Source organism: Osmia lignaria, chromosome 11 (genome assembly GCF_051020975.1).
Source record: "Osmia lignaria lignaria isolate PbOS001 chromosome 11, iyOsmLign1, whole genome shotgun sequence".
Classification (NCBI taxonomy): domain Eukaryota; kingdom Metazoa; phylum Arthropoda; class Insecta; order Hymenoptera; family Megachilidae; genus Osmia; species Osmia lignaria.
Window position 1 is genome coordinate 7,608,308 of NC_135042.1, and position 21,958 is coordinate 7,630,265.

Consider the following 21,958-nt stretch of genomic DNA (forward strand, 5'->3'; position numbering starts at 1 on the left):
ATCCAGCAGATAAATTATTAGGAGTGTGTACAAAATATTTTTATCAACCCCTGCTGCACATTTGAAACACATCTTGATTGTATATTATATTTCTTCAAATTTTAAAACAATTCGTTTATAAAAAATACTAAATTCGATTAAAAATTAAAAGGAAGTCTTTAGAAACATAATTATTATTTTGGGTCATATAGATCTGAAGGGAGGCAGGTTAATACTTTATAAGTAGTATTTTGCACTATCTCAATTTTTTTAAATATAATACAATACTATCTACGTAAGAGCGATAGAAACTTCCTCATTCCCTCGATAGATCCAAAAGGGGAAAAGATCCGCGTCCGAGGTGAAAATCTTTCCGTGATCGTGACACGCATCAGGAACGGAAGTAAAGCGTTCGACGTACAAGAGTTTTGTTCCGTTAAGTAAGCAACCAGAGAAATGGTAAGAAATAAACGAGGCGTGTGACGTAAAAGAGTGGTTCGTGGGAATTCAGCCGTATGCTGTGTCCCAGTAAGTGGAAAACGTGAGGTTTGCTTAACCCTAGAAGCCTTCAGTTTACGACAACTTATACAATTCGTTCAACTTCCATCAAACTGCTACCGTTGCTAATGGCAAAGAACAAAAGAGAATGATTCATGGGATTCTTAATACTTTAAAAAAATATCCCGAAAAGGATCAAGAAGATACAAATTCGACACTGATAAAAAGTAAACAGAAAAAGAAAAGAGGAAAGTATTGGAAATAATTTGTCCGGTTGATCGAATACGTTGATGGAATACATTTTTTATTTCAATGAAAGCCTATTCGTATTTTAATAAAGATCGAATTACTAACGGATCAACAATTCACGAAAGTTCGCTGCCGAGAGATCAATATTATCAATGTAAAACAAATACGGGTGAACGGATTGCAAATGACGTTACAAGCAATCCATGCGAATAATTAAATATGCGGCTCGAATACTTTTGGGCGAAACAAATCACTGAAACTCCAATGGAGAATAAAACCCGTTTAGTATTGGAAAGGTTGAAATGGAAATGGATCGTCCCGGTGGAACGGGGGGGCCGCTTTTTTATTCATCCTGCACGGCAGACGCAGTGAAATTTTATTTAATGGTGCTCGCATGTTGAACGTGGTTCTTTTTGAAACAATGGGCCCGATGTAATCGAAGAAAATCCTCACCGCGGTTGCGGTCGCTTTCCGGTATTATTAAAATCATTATTTCCGTCTCTCGGTATTCGTACGGAAATAAATAGGGTGCGTGCAGGGGGTTGACGGAAGGGGATACGGGGACGTATTACTTTCGAGAGACGAGGAAAATGGACTCGCGTACATATCAAGCGGCATTGCGAATGCATGGAAACGAATAGACGGAAATATTACGTTGAAAGTGAGAGAAGGGACGGATAGAAGAAAGAAGAGACACTACAGGAACAGACCAGAGAAAGACAGACACTGTGAATGTTGGAAACTTTGTATGTAACTTAAAACCTTTTTTTTTTATTGTCACCCCTTTCCTACGATTCACAGTATGATTTTTAAACGAAAGAATTTCATATATTAAAAGAATAAATTTTGAAGGAACAGTAATATGAAATGCAAAATTGTGTTATCCCACTCGCATAATTCCTAGCAATCTATATGAAAAAATTATATTTTAATTTGAATTAATTACCCTGAATAGAAAATAGTATGAAATACAGAATTGAATTAAATTAAAATTGGGTCTCTCTCCATGGTCCGCTGTCCGAGGGTTAAACACTCGAAATCAAAGTTGAAAGAATGTCAAAGAATAATTCGATCAATCAACAACATTTCATCGAAATCAGCAAACTACCGTTTCATTGGTGCATCGATCCAGTGCGAATTTCGTGTACTGTAGTAAAAAGCATCGGAGACAAATTGATCGAACCGGGTCGCATAATCAATCGCCAATGGGCCGGGGGCTATTAAACATATTCAATGAAGTAGCGATTGACAAGGGACGCATTCTGTGATCGACAGAAATTGCGAGGGACGTGGTCCCGTTTCAACGGGCGAATGCCACGGCGAAATTAATCACGCCGCATCGTTTCCACGATTGATGGTCGCGCGAAACTCAAAAACCAAAGGCGTAAATATTCAAGGGCCGCGGCCTGATTTCTATTTTGCGATCGCGTCGCGTCCCGCCGATCGGCGTTGTTCGAAATAAATAACGAGGACCCACCCACGCTGCATCATCCCCTTGCTATACGTGTCATACTGGACGCTTGTCCTCGTATCAAATAGAACCCCAGGGAATTACGCCACGAAGATCTGCTACGAATGGGGTGGGTTGACGCGGTAATACTGGTTATCATCGCGCTGATTGCACCCATACCATACCATCCCATCCCGCGATCACCACCGCTACATCCATCGACTATCTTCCAGTGCTACCCTGCACCTGACCCGCTATATTTCCATCCGAGCTATTCATTACGTCTATCCTGCAGCGATCCTTCCTTCCAGGATCAATGTACGAAAATTGGCGGGATGCGTGGTAGCTTACCTCGCTCACCTTTTATCATGGACATGGTCTGATGATGGTTCTCTATGGTTACAAAAACCTATCTACGTTGAATTTCGTAAAAATAACTTCAAAACTTTATAAATTTATTTCAATTTTATAAATTGAATTACAGTTTCATTGGTACACAGATATGTGACATAATCCAATTAGAGATTAGGTATTCATTAAACCGTGCAAGCAACTTTCAACAGCCTTCAACTGGTATCGTGACTAATTACACGCGTTATATTAGTCATGTGATTCACTAGATCTGCACGATTTTGAAAGTAACAGAATGAAGGAGGAAATTTACCAATCACCTTCCGAAATTGGCAATGCTTACTTAGCTTTCATTATCTGCGGAAACAAAAGTGGAAACCATGTCGACCATCCATGAGTTGTTGTGTAACGATAATGGATGATACAAATGTATAAATAAATATCAGTGGCGTTAATGTACGATTACCAAACGGTGATAGGATCGATGTAACTCGTATGTGACGATGGACGCAATTCGAAAATGTGGAAGTGAAACGGTAATAAAAAAGTTGCAGTTGCAGCGTTATTTGCGCTCGTAAACGCGACTTGCTCACAGCAAAGGTAACGAATGGGAGAAGTCGAAACGGCCACACCTTCCTCCGAAATGCACTCTCTCAAACCTACCTCGTGCACCCTGTCAATCTCTGTCTTCGTCTAGCTGGTTGCACCCCGCTCGCGCCACATCTCCCTTCGTGCAAAGCGTGCAACGCTTATGTACCTACGTACGTACGTGTTTACGCTTTGAACGCGCCTCGCCAAGCGGAACTAACGATAACGAACGGTTACGAATGTAAGGGACCGGTTCGCAAAGCAAACGACATTTCAACCGAGCGTTCCGCGCCGCTCGTGCAAGAAAAGAGGGAAGGAGAGGAAACGAGGCTGGCAAGGGAGGAACAGATGGATAGAAAGTTGGATAGGTAAACAGCGAGAGCGATGGCGAGGCGAAAACGTGGGTGGTGAAGCTACCACGAGGTCGAAAGAAACGAACCGGCGATGAGTTACACTTTTACCTTCGAACAGGAAAGCTGCCAAGGTGAAAATTATAAGATATTAATTGGACTTGTGACTATATAGGTTCAAAAATTATATTTTGAGATATTTTTAAAAAATAATTAAAATTTTAAGAATAATTCATTTGATTAGCAGTATCAAGCTCAATCTGATTATAATTTAAATTTCAAATACAAAACGATTTATCATTATGTCAGCAGCTACGGGTATGTTAAACTAGGAACTTGGAAATTGTGCAATTCATCGATTAGGTTGTTCACGCTTTGTAAATCTGTAATTACCTCTGCAGGTAAAAGAATTAGAGAATTTTGTTCTGTGGTTTATGTACTGTAGTAAAGTGCATCGAACCGCTACTGTTTAATGCAGAATACTGCTGTGTATTCTGGTTCAACCGTGTGTGAATAGTTTATTATTAAGGGGATAATTTGAAAAATTAAATCAGTACATTTTTGTTGTATATATTATCCTGCTATGTTTACTAATTATATGAACATTCCTGTGTTCGTGTTTAAGCTGTTAATTAAAATTCAGTATCTGGAATAATTGCATGTGTGATTTTTATGCAAGTTGAAAAAGGATTACATTTAAAATTTTTATATTTCGAGCAAATTGAAAATTTAAGATTCTTGAATATTTTAAGTAAGAATAATATAAATTTAGTAGATAGAATTTGTCAATCATTTTAAAATTTATTGCACAAACTATGTACATGGTCGATTATTTGAAAAATTGACACGTTAATAGTAGCTAAACTAAACTAAACTTCTGATCTAACTGAAATAGGCAATCATTCATTTTTTTATATGAATTCATGTAATTTTATATCATTAATATTATTACACGATTGACCCCAATATTCAGTTCTGACACGCATGTTTATGTAACACTAACTTTCTCTAACGGCGTATTACGTCAAGATTTTATTTCGGCCAATAACCTGCACTGATCTTATTAGTTCTCCAACTACACATTACCTGATCTACTACCTAAGGATATCACGAAGCTGTCTTTCAATGTACGTGAAAGGAGCAATCAAAATCGGCAAGAGACCATAAAGTAACAACTGTGTTGGGGTTACAAATATTTTCAATAGACAACTCATTATTATTACATAAGCAATCATTAACTTGAATGGCGCTCTATAAATAGACTTCTTGGTGGCATTTAATAACTATGAATGACCATACTTCCACTCTAACAGTACTCACTATCATTCGACAATAATTAAAAAATTGATAATATTCCATTTAAATATACCAAAATTACCATATAAATTCATTGCATCAGAGTGATTGCTAAGTTCACCTAAATGTCAAAAGAATACTTAATTGATTCCATAAAACCTGTAAGAGAAAGAAGTACGTCCACCTCCAACTTGTCAACCTCAGCAACTAATTAGTTTACGAAACGTTAAAATACCTACCCGAACTTTATCATATAAAATTCGTTATTTTTCTACCATGCAACCATTCAATTTCCCAGAAAAATACAACATAACCCGACAGCTTTATTAGAATATTATTGCAACGTAATACCGGTGACGCCAGCTGAATCCGGTGCAAAGTTGCTGGCGAACTAATAGCGAAACTACAGCCGGAATGTAGCACTTAGTTTATGGGAACCTTGCGGTGGCCTGGTTCCGAGTGCTCGGTACCTGGCCGAGCGGTATCGTCCACTTGGATCGTAACTAGCGACAGCAATAACGGCAATACGGCAACAGCAGTGCAGCCGATGTCCGCGTTCCCGTGGCCGTTACCGTCGACGTTCATGCTGGCAGACGGTGCCCTCGCTGGTCCAGGTCCCGAGCAACGGGCGCATCTGCATCGAGCCGAGACAGGATAGTAAATTACACGTTGACTAGAGCTGACAACCGCAATGCGTGCCACACACTGGCGGTACACCGGGCTTCTGCACGAGATGCCCGTGTGTTTATGCGCCCTGTGAGTCCAGCACTGTCAGCCAGCCTAGGCCGTCCGGTGAATTATAGATGAGCTGGTGCCTTAATAAAGACACGAGAGATGCCCGAAATTCTACCGACGTTCCATCGCCGCAGGAGCTCCACGAATTCCTTCCAATTGCTCACGGATACCGCGTGAACTCGGACTGCGCGATGGCACTTATGTGACGCCATAATGGTACCTCCTCGTAATCTAACTCAACAACGGTCGAAAATTATGTTTACGCGGAAAAAGTAGCACAAAACGAGTGTTCAGCGCTACTGCGAAGGGTTTAGTGTAATGTCTGTTTCTTTGGGACACGGACAACGAGTAGAATTCGCGGAAAAAGAGGCAATTTAGCATGTCCGTGCGAAAAGCCGTGACTGCGGTATACACGATTAATTCCACGATTAAACTTTAAAATTTCATTCCCGGAAAGGAACGATACGTTTAACGCCCCGCTCTGCTTTTCTTTCGACTCTTTTTCCCTTCGCCTAATTGGAAAACGTTCCCTACCGAGGAAACGGACCTCACCTCGGTGAACCCTGGTAATTGCCCGCGATGAAAAGTTTCATGCAACGAACGCGTGATCGTTCCACGGCTTCGTGCGAACAGGCCCTTTTGCCGCAATCGCAACCGATCAAGGTTCCTCAAGATATAAACGAAATACGGGTTCTTCGGGTTGCTTGTAAGGAGATTCGAAACGGGCCATCTTTTTCATCTTGTCTCTCAGTTCGGCCTTGTACCACAAAACTCTTACTAACCGCTGGTGACCGGAGTGTACGGCGTCGAAGTATCAGTGCCAAACACCGGTAGTTATGTATATTAGGGGCAGTAAAACTGATGCAAATTTATTTCGAAATTCCGCGCCGCTCTCGTAAAGTCGTTTTAAAAGTATCCTCGTAAAGCGATCTCAGACCGTCGCCTATCGCTTCTTTAAGTAATTCCACGTACCGCCCTTAAGGTAACGAGTTCGATCGTGAAACAGATCGTTCCTGGCCAAACAACGTTACAAGATTTTACGCGATCCACTGGGATATATTCAAATATCAAACACGGTGTCGTGATTTTACAGGTCAAATTATCCTTCTCCCTTCGACGTTGTTCTCATTTATTAATGAAATCGATGGAGAAATTTAGAGAGAAAAGATCTCCAACTACCGTATGCCCTTTGAAAAAGGCATCAATTCGAATTAGACGGAGGGAAAAGGGAAAAGGTTTTCCAGCATACGTGCTGGAGTAGGCCGATGGGGGCGAAGGGTGGCAAGGATGGCAGCATCGAAGGGGAACGAAAATTTAAGGGCAGCCGTATATTATCGCGACGAAGGGGTTGTCTGAGGTTAACTGCCAGAGCTTCGTAAAGGGTGTGAGGCTCGGGTAGTGTTGAGGGTAGCTAGAGAGGCGAGGCTGTGCCATGAATATGCCGCCATTAGTCACACGCCGAACTGCTCCGTAGAAAGAGAAGTAGGTGACACGAATTTCCCGGCATTGCGCGCCCTATTGGTATCCCAAGGGTGCCGCGGCAGTAACGCGAACAATTCCTCCTGAATGCGCATTTATCTCAACCAGCCTCCCCCTAACCCGCGTCCACCCACGACTACTGCCTCGATCTTGCGCCACCCAAAAGGCTGATAAAACTTCCTGAAATCGTCGACGAGGAAAGGGCAGCGTATCGATTTTGTTTTGCAGGGGGGAGAAAAAAAAAGAAGGAAAGAATAGTCGCGGCTGTGTCGCGAGCGACACCTCTCTGTCTCTGGCGAACGACCTTATCGGAACATTTGGCCTCCCAGTGACGCCCCTGTCACTCGCAGACCGCGTCGTTACATCTCAAAAAGCAGCAATGAAACAGTAAACTAAATTGCTACACGCTCGCCTGTCACTCGCAGAAAGTCCCTCCTACGCCTCGTGGCTTTATTCACCCCACGGTTATACGATTCTCCGTGTTTACATAGTTACCGCATGGCTTTTCGTGGAAAAAGTAATCGGAATCGGTAATAAGCTTGTTCGTTTTGGACGTCGGAAACGATCGATGGTTAGGTAAACGTTGTTCTGTATGTACGCGTTGAATACCATGAAACCGTATGTGGAAGTTAAATTATTAAAAGGGAAGAGAGAAAGAAAATATTGAATACCAAACTTATATTATTTACCTAGGGTAGCAAGTGGAAAACTTAATTTGATGAAAAATGAAATTAATTGCAATTATAACGTGTCTGATTACAGATAACTCTTTTAGGAATAACGTGATATTTTATATATAACAGAAAAAAATAATATTTAGAATAGGATTTTAAACGTGTATTAATTAGTTAAAAATTACGTGAATTAAGTGAATGATTCTTTACATAAATTACTTTTATTCGTTACTTGAGCATAGTCTACACTTGCAAAGGTGACCATCACACGTATTTTTACCACCCACACGTATTTCGCGTTAGTATATATGAAGGCTTATGTACGGAGGAACTGTTGAGGTAAATTTGATTGGTATAACGTAATTTATCTGATTCATATCCGGTGCCAGAAGGTAGTATCCGGCGTTCTATGTCTCAAGCCGGAAGGCTCGCAATTTGTCCCTCTGATAATATCATCAACCTTCCCTCTGATTATACGGAAGTTCGTCTCGCTGGGTTTCAAGGTTTTATTTATCGTCTTTTGTAGCCTGTTTGTGTTGAACCACAATTCTTCATCGCCGCGGCTGTTTGCGATTACTTTGATGCCGCTCACGTACTGCAGCGTCTCCTCGTCTTGAGCAATTATCACGACGTTCTCCGGTGTAAATGGTTTCTCAATGTTCCAACAGGCGATCGCCGTTAATTGAACTAATTGGAAAAATATTACCCCTCTTCGTGACGTTGCCTGAACACCCGCCTGGCTTGCTCGCTTGTAATTCGATTCGAACACTTTCGGCTCGCTGTATTTGCTTTGCTTTAAAGAGTACGTGTCCGTAAACTTTTCGTTATAACTGGCCAACGAGTTGAAGTACAGGTATCTGAAAACCATGTACCGGGTGACTGAATTGCTTAAACACCATTCTCGGACGATTTTAATAAAAGTAGCTACATCTGTGATTATTCCAGAATGGCACAGCCCCATATTAATTAATATTATAGAATACTAATATTAATTTCAAGAATGTAATTATAGATAAATAATCTCGTTATATTGCAAGGGGTAATGAAAATTTTCAACTGACTGTCAGTATGAAAAATGGTACTTCGAAGCAGACCTAATTTACGAACACGTGTGACATTCAGTGGAGACTGTATATAACGAACCGTGAAATAAAGTTGAAAATGAAGGCAATACCTTTCGTCGAAAAATCCAATCGGCGACAATGACATGCCGAGAGTACCGTCGGTTAAATCAAACCATTCGCCGGCGATCGTGATGTTCATGGCATCGTCATCCGGGCCGAAAGCGTTGCCAGGTGTGTTGTTTACCCGCCACGAATAATCGTGATACAAGTCATAAATCAGTAGACCATTTTGATCAACATCAGCGACGTACAGATAAGTATCAAGACACGTTTTTCCGACATCCACGATCGGCGTAACAAATGCTGCCTTCCCGTCTAGTGCTTGATCATTCGGCACCACGTATTTATGGATCAACCGATCGGTAGCTAGATCGAAGATCAATATTTTCGTGGGACAAACAGTATTTCCACCATTGCGGCCGGTATCCACGACCCACAAACGATTGCACTCGTCTATCTGAACAGTCGATTTTGTATTTTTTTTTTTTTTTTTTTTTTTTTCGTGCATTTAGCATGATCGCGAAGCAAATTGAATTTATGTCGCGTAATGGAAAAAAGAGATTCTATTTATTAGCAGAAATGAAAAATAAATTAAGCTCTCTAACGATCATTAGATTGGCAACTAAATTCACTATCTTCACATTCTCTTCTTTACAAAATTGTTTATTAAATTTGAGTAATTTTTCATTAATTGTAGAGAATTATAAAGCAAAATGTGTAGATTGATTATAAATTTAATTGCCAACATAATACATAAAAGCAACAAAACCATAACAGTTCAAATTTGGTAATTTTCAATCAATGTATCAATCAAAAAATTCTACTAATATGAGCCCTATCAATATTTACCGCCAACCTATACACAGAAATAATGCTGTCACAAGAGTACGGTGTGAACCAGGACCAGTCAGGATACGGTATCAGCAAAGGGCCCCCATATCCAATGGAAGGAGTTATCAAAGACAATGAAATTGGTACTCCTTCCAACCACTGAGGACTGGTAACGAATACACGACCATATTTATCAATATCCACATCCTGAGTAAACGAATTTCCCAAAGTAAAATTTTTTCCCGTCAACTGAACATTTGGCCAGACCCAATCCAAGTATTTCCACTGAAAAACAACTTGGAGCCCTTCGGCCCTGACGCACTGCAGGTAGCCAAGGGCCAGAATGAAACTCAATAATCGCACCATCACGAATACACAAGAAAACCGAATTTCCGTCGCGACATATGATCACGGCTTATGGAACAGTCAGATAGGTGGAAATTCACAGACTAGTGGGATTGGTTCGATCTGGTTCGCGATCCAAAGTAAACTGCTTTACAAAGCGGTGCAGAATTCTTGACAGTGGCATTACTACCACTGAGACCAACCACTTTCCCTGCTCGAACGGCTCGAAAGTGTAGCTCACCTTGAACTGGATACTTACGAGACGGACCAGTCTGTTTTTGCAATTTGTTCAACCGTAATTCATCGATAAAAATCATCGATGATTATAGGCTGCGCGTATGAACCAGCAAAGAGTTACATATGTTGACTGAATGCTACTTTGTTGAAATGATAGTGTCTTGGAAAATGTTTTTATGCTTTCATCGTTGTAGCATGGGCAATCTAATTACTGATTTATGGGTAAGGGATAAGGGATGTTTATGGAGTTTATTCTATAATAAAATGAGGAAATAGAAAATAGGATATTAGAAATAGGAAAAATAGGAAAATATTTCTTAAGAAGATAAGGAAGTAGATAAAATTTCCATGAGGAATATTTTCTTATTTCCTCTTCCTGATTTGAAATTTCAAAGATATATCTTTACCTGAAAATGAAATAATGATAACGGTCTTGTAAAATTAAATTAAATTAAATTGATGCGTAGATTACATAGAACATGGATTAGATAACTTATGAACAATATAAGTTGTTCTTTCTATGAAAAAGATAAGAAACTACATTACATAAAACAATCTAATAAATAGAATCTCTTTTTTCCATTACACGATTTCCCCATTTCCTCACTTTTCATGTCCCTCTTTCTTTTTTGTTTTCCTTTCTCCTTCACCTCTTACCCCCTTTTCTCATTTTCCTATTTTCCTATCGCTTTAAGAAAAATATTCGTACAGGTGTCCTGTGGCTTACAAACAGGGATGTGTACATGCCATTCAAGTGAACATGTTAATGCATTATGACATACATTGTATCGTTACAACAATATAATTTCCAAGTATTTATTCAATAGATGGAGATAGGAACTGTCAGTAGCATTGGTAACGGCCGCGTCGGTACGTCAATAACGAATGCTCGCCGAATGTGGTCATGAACGCATTAGCCGCTGCGTGATCCGAAAGTGGATCAGCTATTTGAAGGCAGTACACGCCCACCTGAAATAGAGCTTTGAAGGAACTATTTTCGTGCCGATTCCCGAACACCACGGTGGTTATTAGAACATGTTTGCATTCGATTCCAGCGTCTTCTACGCGCAAATTGAGACTTCCATGCAGCGCGACTGCAAATTGCGGAAGCATTACTTGCTCACTACTTTTTTTTCTTCCTCTCGCGCTCTACTGTTCCAGTTTACCGTCTCTTAATCACCGGTTTAATTGCACTGAGTAATATCTGACGTAAACGCGCGCACATGAAATCGAGTGAACGATGTAATACGTGTATTTCAGCCTTTTGTCTGTTAATCGACAATTTCTAATAATGTTGCAAAGGCTTCATTACAAATATATTTGCTATAATGGAAAGCTGAAAATGGTTTTAAATAAAATTATAAACTATTGATAAATTTTAACCAAAATATTTTTATAATTGTAGATGATTTTTTGTTTTTATTTTATTTTAATTTTTCTTTCTTATATGAGATGAGTTTCGATAAAAAACATGTTAGTATGAGTTTACAAGAGAAATCTTATTTAAGAATGTAATTGGATATAGATATCCACATGGTATTGCATCAAAATGACACTGCAACATTGGGTGGCCTTACGTTTCGTGGATAATGAAAAGCTTCGCGTAGGAACTGTTTTCAACTGTTATGCTACGTACGAATCACGCGATACTCTCATAATCTCCGTGCTTTTCATGGCAGACAGCAACTAATTTTTTCCACCGACCCTTCTCGATTTCGACTCTGAATTGCTTTACACGCTCTGCCACATCTGACCACCAACGCTGTGTTTGCTAAGGAGAAGTGGAAATCATAAATCACCTGGCTAGTCACGATTAAACCGAACCAGAAGACAAATGGCTAGTTAATTTCAATTCTGATGCGAAATCTACGATGTCTCTGTTCTATTTGTAATACAGGTGTACGGATAGGCATTTTCCTATTTTTCTATTTTCTGTATCTTAAAAGAGATCATGAACAATAACGAATGACTTGGTACATTATACATAAACCCAGTGTATTTTATTAGGAAATTAGGGAAAATTAATTAAGTTAATCAAATTCAATTAAACATTAATTAGTAATGTATCGAATATACTCAGCTCTATTTCAAATTAAACTGTTTGTTTTAAATAATTCATAATAATACAATATTCAATTAAATGTAATGTAAGAAAATTAATTAACAAAGATATTTTATACTAAATGAGAAAACAATTGTAAACGAACTGAACACCTTGTTCACGGTTCACATGACTGTTAAATATTTTCTTTACGATATTCATTATTAAAAGGAAACATAAGAAATGAAAAACAAGAATGAAAGCAAAAACGTGATTGATTCAATGTTGAGCAGGAAATCAGTTTTTCTAGTATCAGCAATTCAATGAAACGCTGCTCAATTATACGACCAACATGACACGTTATTCATCAGCCTTTGCGCACACATTTTCTCGTCGAAAGTGAAAACACGGTCTTTTCAGGAAGCTAAAAAGAAATGAGAAAGTGTACGAATGAATGGAGCACGAGTACGTGTATGAAGTGGCGTTTGCAGCGTCAACTATTTGGGTCAATTAGTTCCTCTAAGATACGTCCAAGACGGAACAGGAATTTAATAACGAAGCAATAAAACGTCTTTAAACAGTACTAATGAGAATAGCTTATGGAATTCCTTTATGCAATAATCATACAAACGTGAATAAGCGAACAAAGGTGAAATAAACGTACTTGGAATTTCTCGAAACTACGATTGCACCACCTAATTGCACGAACTCCGTTAATTATGAGAAATAAAAATGCAGGAAAGAAAGTGCATAAATGATGGAACACAAAGGCAAGAATTAAATTTACAGTACATACTTTAATAAATAATGGTGCCATAATATGTTGCAAACTTTATAAATTATTCTTATTTTGAAAATGTTAAGTGAATAATTACCTAGTTTTATTACTAACTTTGTACAGAAAAGATTGCAGTCAAAGATAGAAACAGATACCAGATAAAAGTACATGGATTGTACGAGTTAAAATTTGCAATAAAACGGTAGAAAGTTTGAATGCACGAAGCGTATTAATCATAACTGTGTGTTATAACATCTGAATCTATCTGGCTATTGTAGAGGAAAAATTTCAACAAAGTTTCATGCAGTTCTAAAGAGACATCCAAATTTCAATGCAAGACCAAAAATGACTGACATTTTAAAGCCGTGGTTGTTGAAAGACCGAAGGTGATTGAGGCATGCTACTGGCACAGATTCAAATATGACCTAATTACGTCTTGCAACGTAGAACGATCTCTTTTTTGCATATAAATTAATATTAAAATATCTCAATATTTTTGTGTCAGAAGTAACACTATATTATGTACCTGAAGAAATATTCTATCTACGTTGGAATGTATGAATATTATTACTAGTGAAATTAAAAATTTCAACTTTTTTAAACCTGAAAGATATTTCAAGTCTCTTACGCGATTATAACATGCTCGTCAATGAGTTTCTTTTTGCAGCGAAGATGCCAAGGTGAACTTCATTTGCTTGAATAAAACATAATTCCACGATTATTAAAAACTGAAGGACCTCTTAAACCGAATACATCCATATAATCTTTTTTAATCATGACATATGCTATTCATATGCATACTCTTTGCCATATAATCTAAAAAATGAATACATAATATAATGTATGGATGATGGATTCCTATGGAAATTCAAACGTTGCCCACATGTGGGAAATTCTATAGGAAAATTTTATAGGAAATTATGGAATATTGTCAAAGAATTCTTCTTAATATAACTGATGGATTCCTATAAAAATTCAATTAACCCTCGGCCTATGGACCATGGAGGGAACCCCAATTTTAATTTAATATTGCATCTCATATTATTTTCATTTTCTAAATTTTACATTGTTCCCTTAAAAATTATTCTTCCAATGCATGAAACCCTTTCTTTAAAAAATTATACATTTCATTTTGAGTTACTGCCCCTGATTTGTTTTGCAAATATTAAAAATCAAATGAAAAAATTCCACAGTCTGCATATAGAGTAGCTAAAATTTACTCCCCTTTTTCAAAGAAACTAAAATATTCACTGGATACATTTACAATCGTTCAAGCCTCTTCACTGGTCAATCCTAAGCTTCATAAAAAAAGAAACAAAGCAATTTACAGCGATACCGTTCGTTATTCCCGACGGCTCGAACTTCCGAACTGCCATTCTACGTGGAAGCTTGCGTCGTACGATTTTATGTCGACAAGAGAAGAGAGAAAGTCCCGCAAGATGCGTCTCTCTCCAGTTGAAACAGTTCTTCTTCTTCTTCTTCTTCTTCTCTTCTTCTTAAACTGAGTTTGGTAAACCCTCGTACAAGTTGAAGTTCTGACCGTGCGGGTGGCGTGGATGGGGCGTAAGGGTGGAGGCGTCGTAAAAGTTGGGCGAAGTCAATTTTGCAGTTGAAGTTGGTAATGCGATTTGTGCCGAAATAAATAGTTCGAGTGGGGTGCGCACAGGGCACCATCCAACCTTTACTCCCATTTTGCTATACCTCGTTTCCCTGACGGTGTCTGACCCGTGGACCAATCCACTCGAGTTCGGTGTCAGGGGCACGTCTGTTGGACCTACTGAACGTGACAGCCTTACCGGAACAAGTTTTACGTTAGCTACCAGACGAACGTCAACGAGTGTCTACGTAACGAAATAAGGAGACTCATTACTTCCGGGATATTGCTGAGTAGTTGTATCTTGACATAGTCGTACGAATAACAAGCGCCTCGACGAGGAACAAGATTAAATCAATGAAAATATTTTTCGTCAAATATTTAAACATTTATTTTTCCTCGATAAAAAGAGGGAATGGTAAATTTTAATTCACGAATGATACTTTTAATTCACATAGGAATAATTAAAAAATGTATTAAAAAGCATTTCTACTAACACCACGAAAGGCTTTGCAGTTTTCTAAACCGTGTTCCTCGGGAGGCGATATTTAAAACGCTCGAACGAGTTAAGCAACGACGGCTTTCCGATTCGCCGCGTAGAGGGTAAGCGGGAAATTGCTAGGAGCTTAGGCATAATCCGCGAAAATGCAATAATAAGCCGCGTTTGCGGTGAAAAACGATCGCTCGCTCTTTCCTCCCTCAATGATTCTCTTTTTCCCGCGGGCTGGCTTGCTTGCCGGTAACACCAAGCCAGGACGGAACTTCGTTGCGTTGTAATCCTACAAATGAAAACTTACGCTAATTAAACCGTTAATAGCAAGCCGCGCATGTAGGTAACGACCCACGGTGGTTACTTAATCCTGAGAAAATGAAACGTTCGGAGTCTGCGCGCGTGTAAATAGCCGCCGTTTCCGGCTGGCACACCCGCCGTGGCTGCCGCACGATCGGTGCATTCTATTAATGAATTAACTTTTTACCCTCTGTTTCGATTCTATCCGTACTTCATCTCCATCCTTGCTCTCGCTCTTTAAAGGCAAACGTTTCGTTAAATTTCCTTCCCCTTTGTCCTTCTCTTTGCATCTTTCTTTTTCTCTCCCGCGTTTCGGTCCGCGCCTCTCTCTCCATTCATCCCGAGCAATTACCGGCGGTTTTAATAGCCAGGCGGAATAATACGAGGCAAAGGGTCGTTTGTTTAGCCGTAACAGGTTCCGCGATTTTCGAAAGAGAAAAAGGGGGAAAACGATTTTCGTGCCGGCTTGCTACGGTTTCACTGTTTCCAGCGATACCGTGAAACGCCGCGGAAAATAGCGTCGGCCAGAAAGGGGAAGCAAATTTGAATAACACGATTCGACGAGTTAAGTTTCGAAAAGGCCTGGGTATAGCGTTCCTGCTCATCGGTAAAACACGCCCGATGCCGATTCCGCGCCCGCAACCAGAGACGCGGCTGTTTCGTCGAATAATAACTTCCAGGCTAGTTTCCATGGGAAAACTTTTCACCTAGCTTTCGAACACTGTTGTAGTGGCCACTAGTTCCGTTCGTTCTACTTCCTACTATTCAATTCAATCTATGCGACAAAAGTGGACGGTCCAAGTGGATCATCAATCTCTGATCAAAGATTTGTTTTTTTCTTTATTTTTCTTGTTATTTGCAATTTTTGTTAAAAATTCTGACGTTATACGGTAATTAGTATAATAGTAATTCTAATTAAATTAAATTAATTACTACAATTAACAATACTCTTAAAGAATCCTCGGGTCGAATAACAAAAAAACCATTAGAATCTATTCTAAAGAGCAACCTTCATTCCCGTACGAAGGAACGCGATTTAATCGTTCGATTATCGATTCATCGGCTCGAAAATTGCGGTAACAGTATTATATTGCGGGCGGGCGTTCTTGCAAAGTCGGATCTTGATCGGTTGCGGCCCGTTGAATTTCCAAACGAATTCCGTGGTTTCCGGACCGGTGCATTTCCGTTCGATCGTGGCCTCGGCAAACTCGTGAGAATAAATAGAGGTAAAGTTGTTAGGACAATCGAGAGAAGGTATTAGGGCCCGTTTAACCTCCTCCGTTTAGTGCTGCTGCGGTGGATCCCACTAACACGGCACTTTAATTATCGAAAGTGCTCCAGCTCGTATGGTCGACCGTACAATTTCCTGTCTGTTCTTTCTTTTTTCTTTTTTTGTTTCGTTTTTCTTTTCCTACAACCGAAATCCCCGTACGACGATGCTGTTTTGCCCGCAATTTTTCTTCTAACCGCGAAACACTGCGACACCGTTTAGCTCATGTTAGTCAAGTAGGATTACCCGTAGGCGTCACCTGAATCTTGTAATGTTTTGTTGCGTGCGAGAAAGTGTAGTTTCACGGATGAAATCTTCGCTGCACCCTCTTCGAACCTATCCTTCCAACCCCCCCTCCTTTTCCTATATCCTAGAGGAGCGACGTTTCGCTAACAAGAACCTGAAAAGATCTTGCGAGTAAGATCGAGGGTGATTTATCACCGCGACCATGGCCCTGCACATTTTTCTCATCCTGTCCGCGTATCTCTTCTTCTTTTCCCTCTTCGGCCGTTCTATCTTGCCGTGCGACTACTGCAATTGACTATTGTTACCTGAACGTGCTGGATATACGAAAGCCGTTCGTAAGGTTTTCAAGGAATACGAAAACGAAGGTTATTTATAGACGTACAACAAGGTGACAACAATAAAGGGCAGACGGGACATTAATCACAGGTTTGCACAGTTTATGTCGATTGAACGGCTACCGTCCACCACTGTCGAATTGAATTACGGCTCGCATCGAGCTGCTGGCATCTATCAAATGCAGACCCGCTTTGATCAGCGTAGTCAATCGTGTCTGTACAAGCCACGTAAACCCGATTGTTGGTAAGACGTCCCCGATCGCTCATTTGAATACCGATTCCGGCTTGATTACCTTCGATTCCGACTGGCTGATGTTGATTTAAAGCCGAGATACTGTGGGGGCTGTTTTGAAACGAGAAATTCGATAAAGTGCATGTTTTAAAAAAGGAAGATGAAAATATGGTAGATAATAAATTATTGTGTATTATCAAGGGAAAAGTTTAAATTTAAAAAAAAGGAAAGGATCGTATACCGAATAGTTGAAATTATATCGTATCGTAGAATACACGGACGTTTTCACCGGTAGCAGCGGACGTGTTTAACCGCGAGGTTCGCTTTAGAATCATCGCGTCGACGGTCGTCGAGACTTTCAGACTTTTCTCCATCGCGACGAAAGCTTCTCGATTTATTCAGTAAACACGGGCGGAGGCTCTTTCTCGCGCTTCGTGCAGCGTAAAACTCGAACTCGTTGATTTACAGCGTCTGTGCGCCACGTAAAACCGAACACAATGCACGGCCGGCTCGGCAGTGCCGGGCTTGGAACGGGGGGGTTCGTTTCAATCGTCCTTAATCGAGTAAGTTCGCATATAGTTGTTTGTTCGCCGGCCATGGCTGTTCCACGTGTGACCCAGTGGAGCACAATGGCCGCTGCTCTTTTCCCCTGGTCGCTCGACTGTCAGCACCCGGTGCCTGTGTAAATACGATACGGCACTCGCTTTTCGTGCTTTCAGGCACAGTTTTAAAACGAGGAAAGGTCGGTGGGAGGAGGGAAAAAAAAAATGGAGACAGAGCCGAGCGAACGGGAACGGGATGGCGCGATGCGGATGAAAAGGCGATGCGTACGCGAAGCTTGGAAAACTCCGCTTGAAATTGCTCCGCTTGGTTTTCAATTTACAGTCACCGCGACGCTCGAAGAACGAAACGGCCTGGTTGAAAAAATAATATTCCACGGCTGCGGACTTCGGCCGATGTTTTTTCACGTCGAAACGAAAACGGCCCCCGTTTTTCAAACCGCGTCGAAGAATCGAACAAACGGACTTGATGATTTATGAGGCTGGCAAGAATAACTTGTACAGTGTCGAGCATGGTAGCTGTTTTTAGAGAGAAACACGATAGAAATCAGGGGAAGGACGAGGGTAACTTAGGCCTGTGTTAATTAAAAGAAAGAAGAAATTAAGACTTTTTCTAAGTTAGGTTTCCTCTAAGTTTTTCAAAAACCAAAGGCAAGTAGTTGGAGATTTCTTTCCTCAAGAAAAGCCTACACTGCACCCAACTGTACATTAAACTTCGATCGACGGGCATGCAGAGAAACTCTGAGGCAATTTGCAGATTCGAACGGATTAGGGGTGGGCGCGAAGTCTCGCATGGACATCTCGTTAGCGTAATCATCGATTTAAAGTTCGTTATAAGGGGCGACGATCGATAATGGATTTCGGCGAGGGGTCTACGAGAAGGGTTCAGTTGTAGACGAACTCTAGAATCGACAGGACGAAGAAAAATGGGGTGGCTTGATTGCTAGGCGGATCGCAGTCGGTGATTTGAGGCAATCTACCGGGTTCTTGTTACTCTGGACGAGGAGTAATAACCGTAATGGGAGACGATCTTCGGAGGTAACTATCTTTCTTTCGAATATCTTCTTCGATCTTATTGTCAAATCCGGCGTAGCGACTTTGCCACTTAAGTCAGCTCGCCATGCGCGTGATCTGTTGAAAGATTCCGCGGGGGCAGACGGTTTTTTGCAAATGAATCGTGAATTTGCTTGAAAATCGTTAGAGGTAATAAGGTTGAAACATCTCAGAGCGAGGCAAAATTTTACGATCTAGCTTTTTTAAAAACATACGCTACTAATTAGAAGTTGCAGAAATTAAAAAATCCAGTAATTTGTCAAATTAAATTTCATCGTCAGAATATTCAAAAAATACCCTTTCATATCTACTCAGCATGAACAGAAACTGTCTAAATTTCGTAACTCCTGAATTTTGAAAACTCTCATCATTTTCAAGCTCGAAACTCCAGTACTTCACAAACTTAATTTTGATAAAACGCTTTAAGCGTATGGACGAAGTCAAAATCCTGCAAACGTTTAAGTACTTTCAAGTTAATTCTCAAAATTCTGAATAAGACGACAGTGATTTCTCTCGTGAATTTTACACGCTACTATTACATGTACATCTGGCATGAAACATGGAAACGTTTTAAGATCTCTAATTTCGAGAAAATTTGCACAGGATATGTGATACGTCCCTTGTCACTGGATATGATATGACTGTTCCAGTGCAATGAGAAAAGTAGTTGACATTTTCCGGCGACGCTCAAATTGCTGGAAATGTACACCACCCACCAAAATTTTGAAATCGATACATTTGCCAAACTAATTTTGTTCAGAATAAATAATCATGGAAATTATAAATCAAAGATACAATAATTTAATAATTTAATACTCTGTCTTTTTTTTCTTTTTTCTTTGTCCATTCAATTCAATGATTGAAAAACAGACAATCTTAAAAATATCCTTAACCACACTGAAAATGATACGTCGCTTTTGGTATTCGTCTCCCCGTTTGACTAATACAACAGGCTAAAGGAGGCAGTCGGCGAAAAGAAATTCGATGAAAATGGTAAATATCGTCAGCTGCTGAATTTGTTGATCTCTAGGCGAGAGAATTTCCAGGAGTTACGGTCGAGAACTTTAGAAAACACCAGAGGCGTATTCTCACGGACGAAAACAATTTCGAAATTGCTTTCATCCTATTAGCGCGTGAATAATTCATAGAAAAGAAAACCAGCATCGAAATAAAATATTTCTCCTCGGTATTTTATTTATTTTACAATTTAACCGACCGTCACCCACCCATTTACATTTATCAACTCGTGACGTGACGAAACGCTTTTCGCGAGCATTGCGAAACAAAGTTTTGATCCGTTCATTTTTATTTTCATTGTCGACATGCTCGTGATGGGAAGTGAGGAACGTTGGTCACGGATCCATTTTATTGAGAATCATCGCGCGACCATCGTATCGTTTATTCGCGTTTTATTTATTAAAAAAAAAAAAAATAGAATCAAAGGGAGTAAAAATTGTGTTTTCTAAGTTGTCAATGCAAAGTATGATAAACAACGACTGTCATATCGGCTGTGTTCTCTCACCTGGGGATGTTTCAGCCCCTCCCCCTAAAATCATGACCCTCGAGAACAAAGGCATGCCCAGTCTTTTTGTATCTGTAGTCACTGTTATCGCTGGGAAAGTTTCGACGTGGCCCTGCAGGGCTCCCAGTGGCGCATAACCGGCTGGAAACTATTTCCGATATAATTCTGCCGTCGACGGGTAGGAAAAGTAGCGACCTTTGCGTTTCTAGTACCGTTATTTTCATAACGGCGAAACGACGTCGTCCCCGCAAAGACCATCGAGAAATACCAAGACTATTCACATTGTTAAGAAGATACCCGCAGACGTTCCCAAGTCTTGTCATAAAGTGGAAGCGGACGAGAGGGTTTTGTTGTCCCTGACAGCCCTCTTCTGCCGCGGAAAATTCCTTTTCATTAAATTCCCTGTTGGCGAGAAGGCACGCGAAACATCGAAGGCGAAGAATGATAAAATAATTTTTAACAGAAAATACAACCGACTTCGAGGTGCGCTAAAAAAGTGTAAAATAATTTATATTTCATTTATACCAATAGCTATTAATGTTAACCTATTTAATTTTCAACCTTTCCGGAGTGCGAAACTGATCGAATTGAGTAACCTCTTCCCTTTCGAAATCGATTAAAAATAATGAACTTATACATCGAACCTGAAATGATCTGTGCCCGTCAGAATCGTTCAGAGCACCGTTGGTTGATCCGGCGCGCATCGAAAGCAAAAGGAACGATTCGAAATTTCAGAGAGATCGAGGCAGGCTGGGTACAGCTTGCCAAAAAACCGATGTCAGAGAGGTTTGTCGGCTGACAAATGGCCGGTCGCCCCGGGCGAAACTTCGTCGTTTAAACTCGAAGTCATTGTGTCGGAGCCATTAACCGTTAGGAGGATCAAAAAAAAAAAAAAAAAAAAATGAAAAGAAAAGAAGAAGGAAAAGAGGCAGGAAGCACGGTAGCCAGGGGAGTGAAAGACCGAAAAAGGAAAAGGAAGAAATATCTGGCAGCTAATAAACAACGCTCCTCTATTCATAGATTTTCGCGTGGTGCAATCATAGGAAGCGACAGAAAAGGGGTTGCGGGAGACACCGAAAAACAATGAACAAGAGAGACACAGCTCGAATAAAGGCGGGAGGAAGGATTGAACCGTGCCGTGGTCTAAACAACGCAATCAATCTTCCCTTAATGAACTCTTAATTATTTCGAGGACACGACGGAGCGGGAAAGGAAACTGGCCGTATAATGGAGGCGTAAAGTGCGCTACACGCAGCTGCGGTGAACCGGTTGTCGGTGTAGGAAAAGAGGCCGGTGGTCTGGCGGGGGTGGATGGTAGAGAGAGAAAGGGCGGTGCTATTAGATAAATATA

The 21,958-nt window shown here is 40.2% G+C and overlaps 2 protein-coding genes and 1 long non-coding RNA gene across 15 annotated transcripts in view; 1 reads left to right on the forward strand and 2 right to left on the reverse strand.

Annotated features, from left to right (window-relative positions):
• The window catches only part of bru3 (CUGBP Elav-like family member bruno 3), a 590,175-nt gene that overhangs the window by 406,164 nt on the left and 162,053 nt on the right, over window positions 1-21,958 (reverse strand). The gene's annotated exons all lie outside the window — the stretch shown is intronic.
• The window catches only part of LOC117604002 (uncharacterized), an 89,003-nt gene that overhangs the window by 30,975 nt on the left and 36,070 nt on the right, over window positions 1-21,958 (forward strand). The window lies entirely within an intron of this gene.
• Window positions 7,703-10,159, reverse strand: LOC117604001 (major royal jelly protein 9). Its single transcript, XM_034323667.2, has 3 exons — window positions 9,623-10,159; window positions 8,824-9,230; window positions 7,703-8,506 (listed from the first exon to the last, which is right to left on the reverse strand). The coding sequence occupies exons 1-3, from the start codon at window positions 9,968-9,970 to the stop codon at window positions 8,023-8,025; spliced, it is 1,239 nt and encodes a 412-aa protein (XP_034179558.1). The 5' UTR covers window positions 9,971-10,159; the 3' UTR covers window positions 7,703-8,022.

Excerpts from the sequence above, each read along its gene's own strand:
- LOC117604001 (XM_034323667.2), bottom strand. The coding sequence starts at position 9,970 with ATGGTGCGATTATTGAGTTTCATTCTGGCCCTTGGCTACCTGCAGTGC. Across the intron at positions 9,231-9,622 it reads TTTCTGTGTATAGGTTGGCG|ATAGACGAGTGCAATCGTTT; the intron begins GTAAATATTGAT and ends TCGACTGTTCAG. Across the intron at positions 8,507-8,823 it reads ATTGGATTTTTCGACGAAAG|ATACCTGTACTTCAACTCGT; the intron begins GTATTGCCTTCA and ends CATGGTTTTCAG.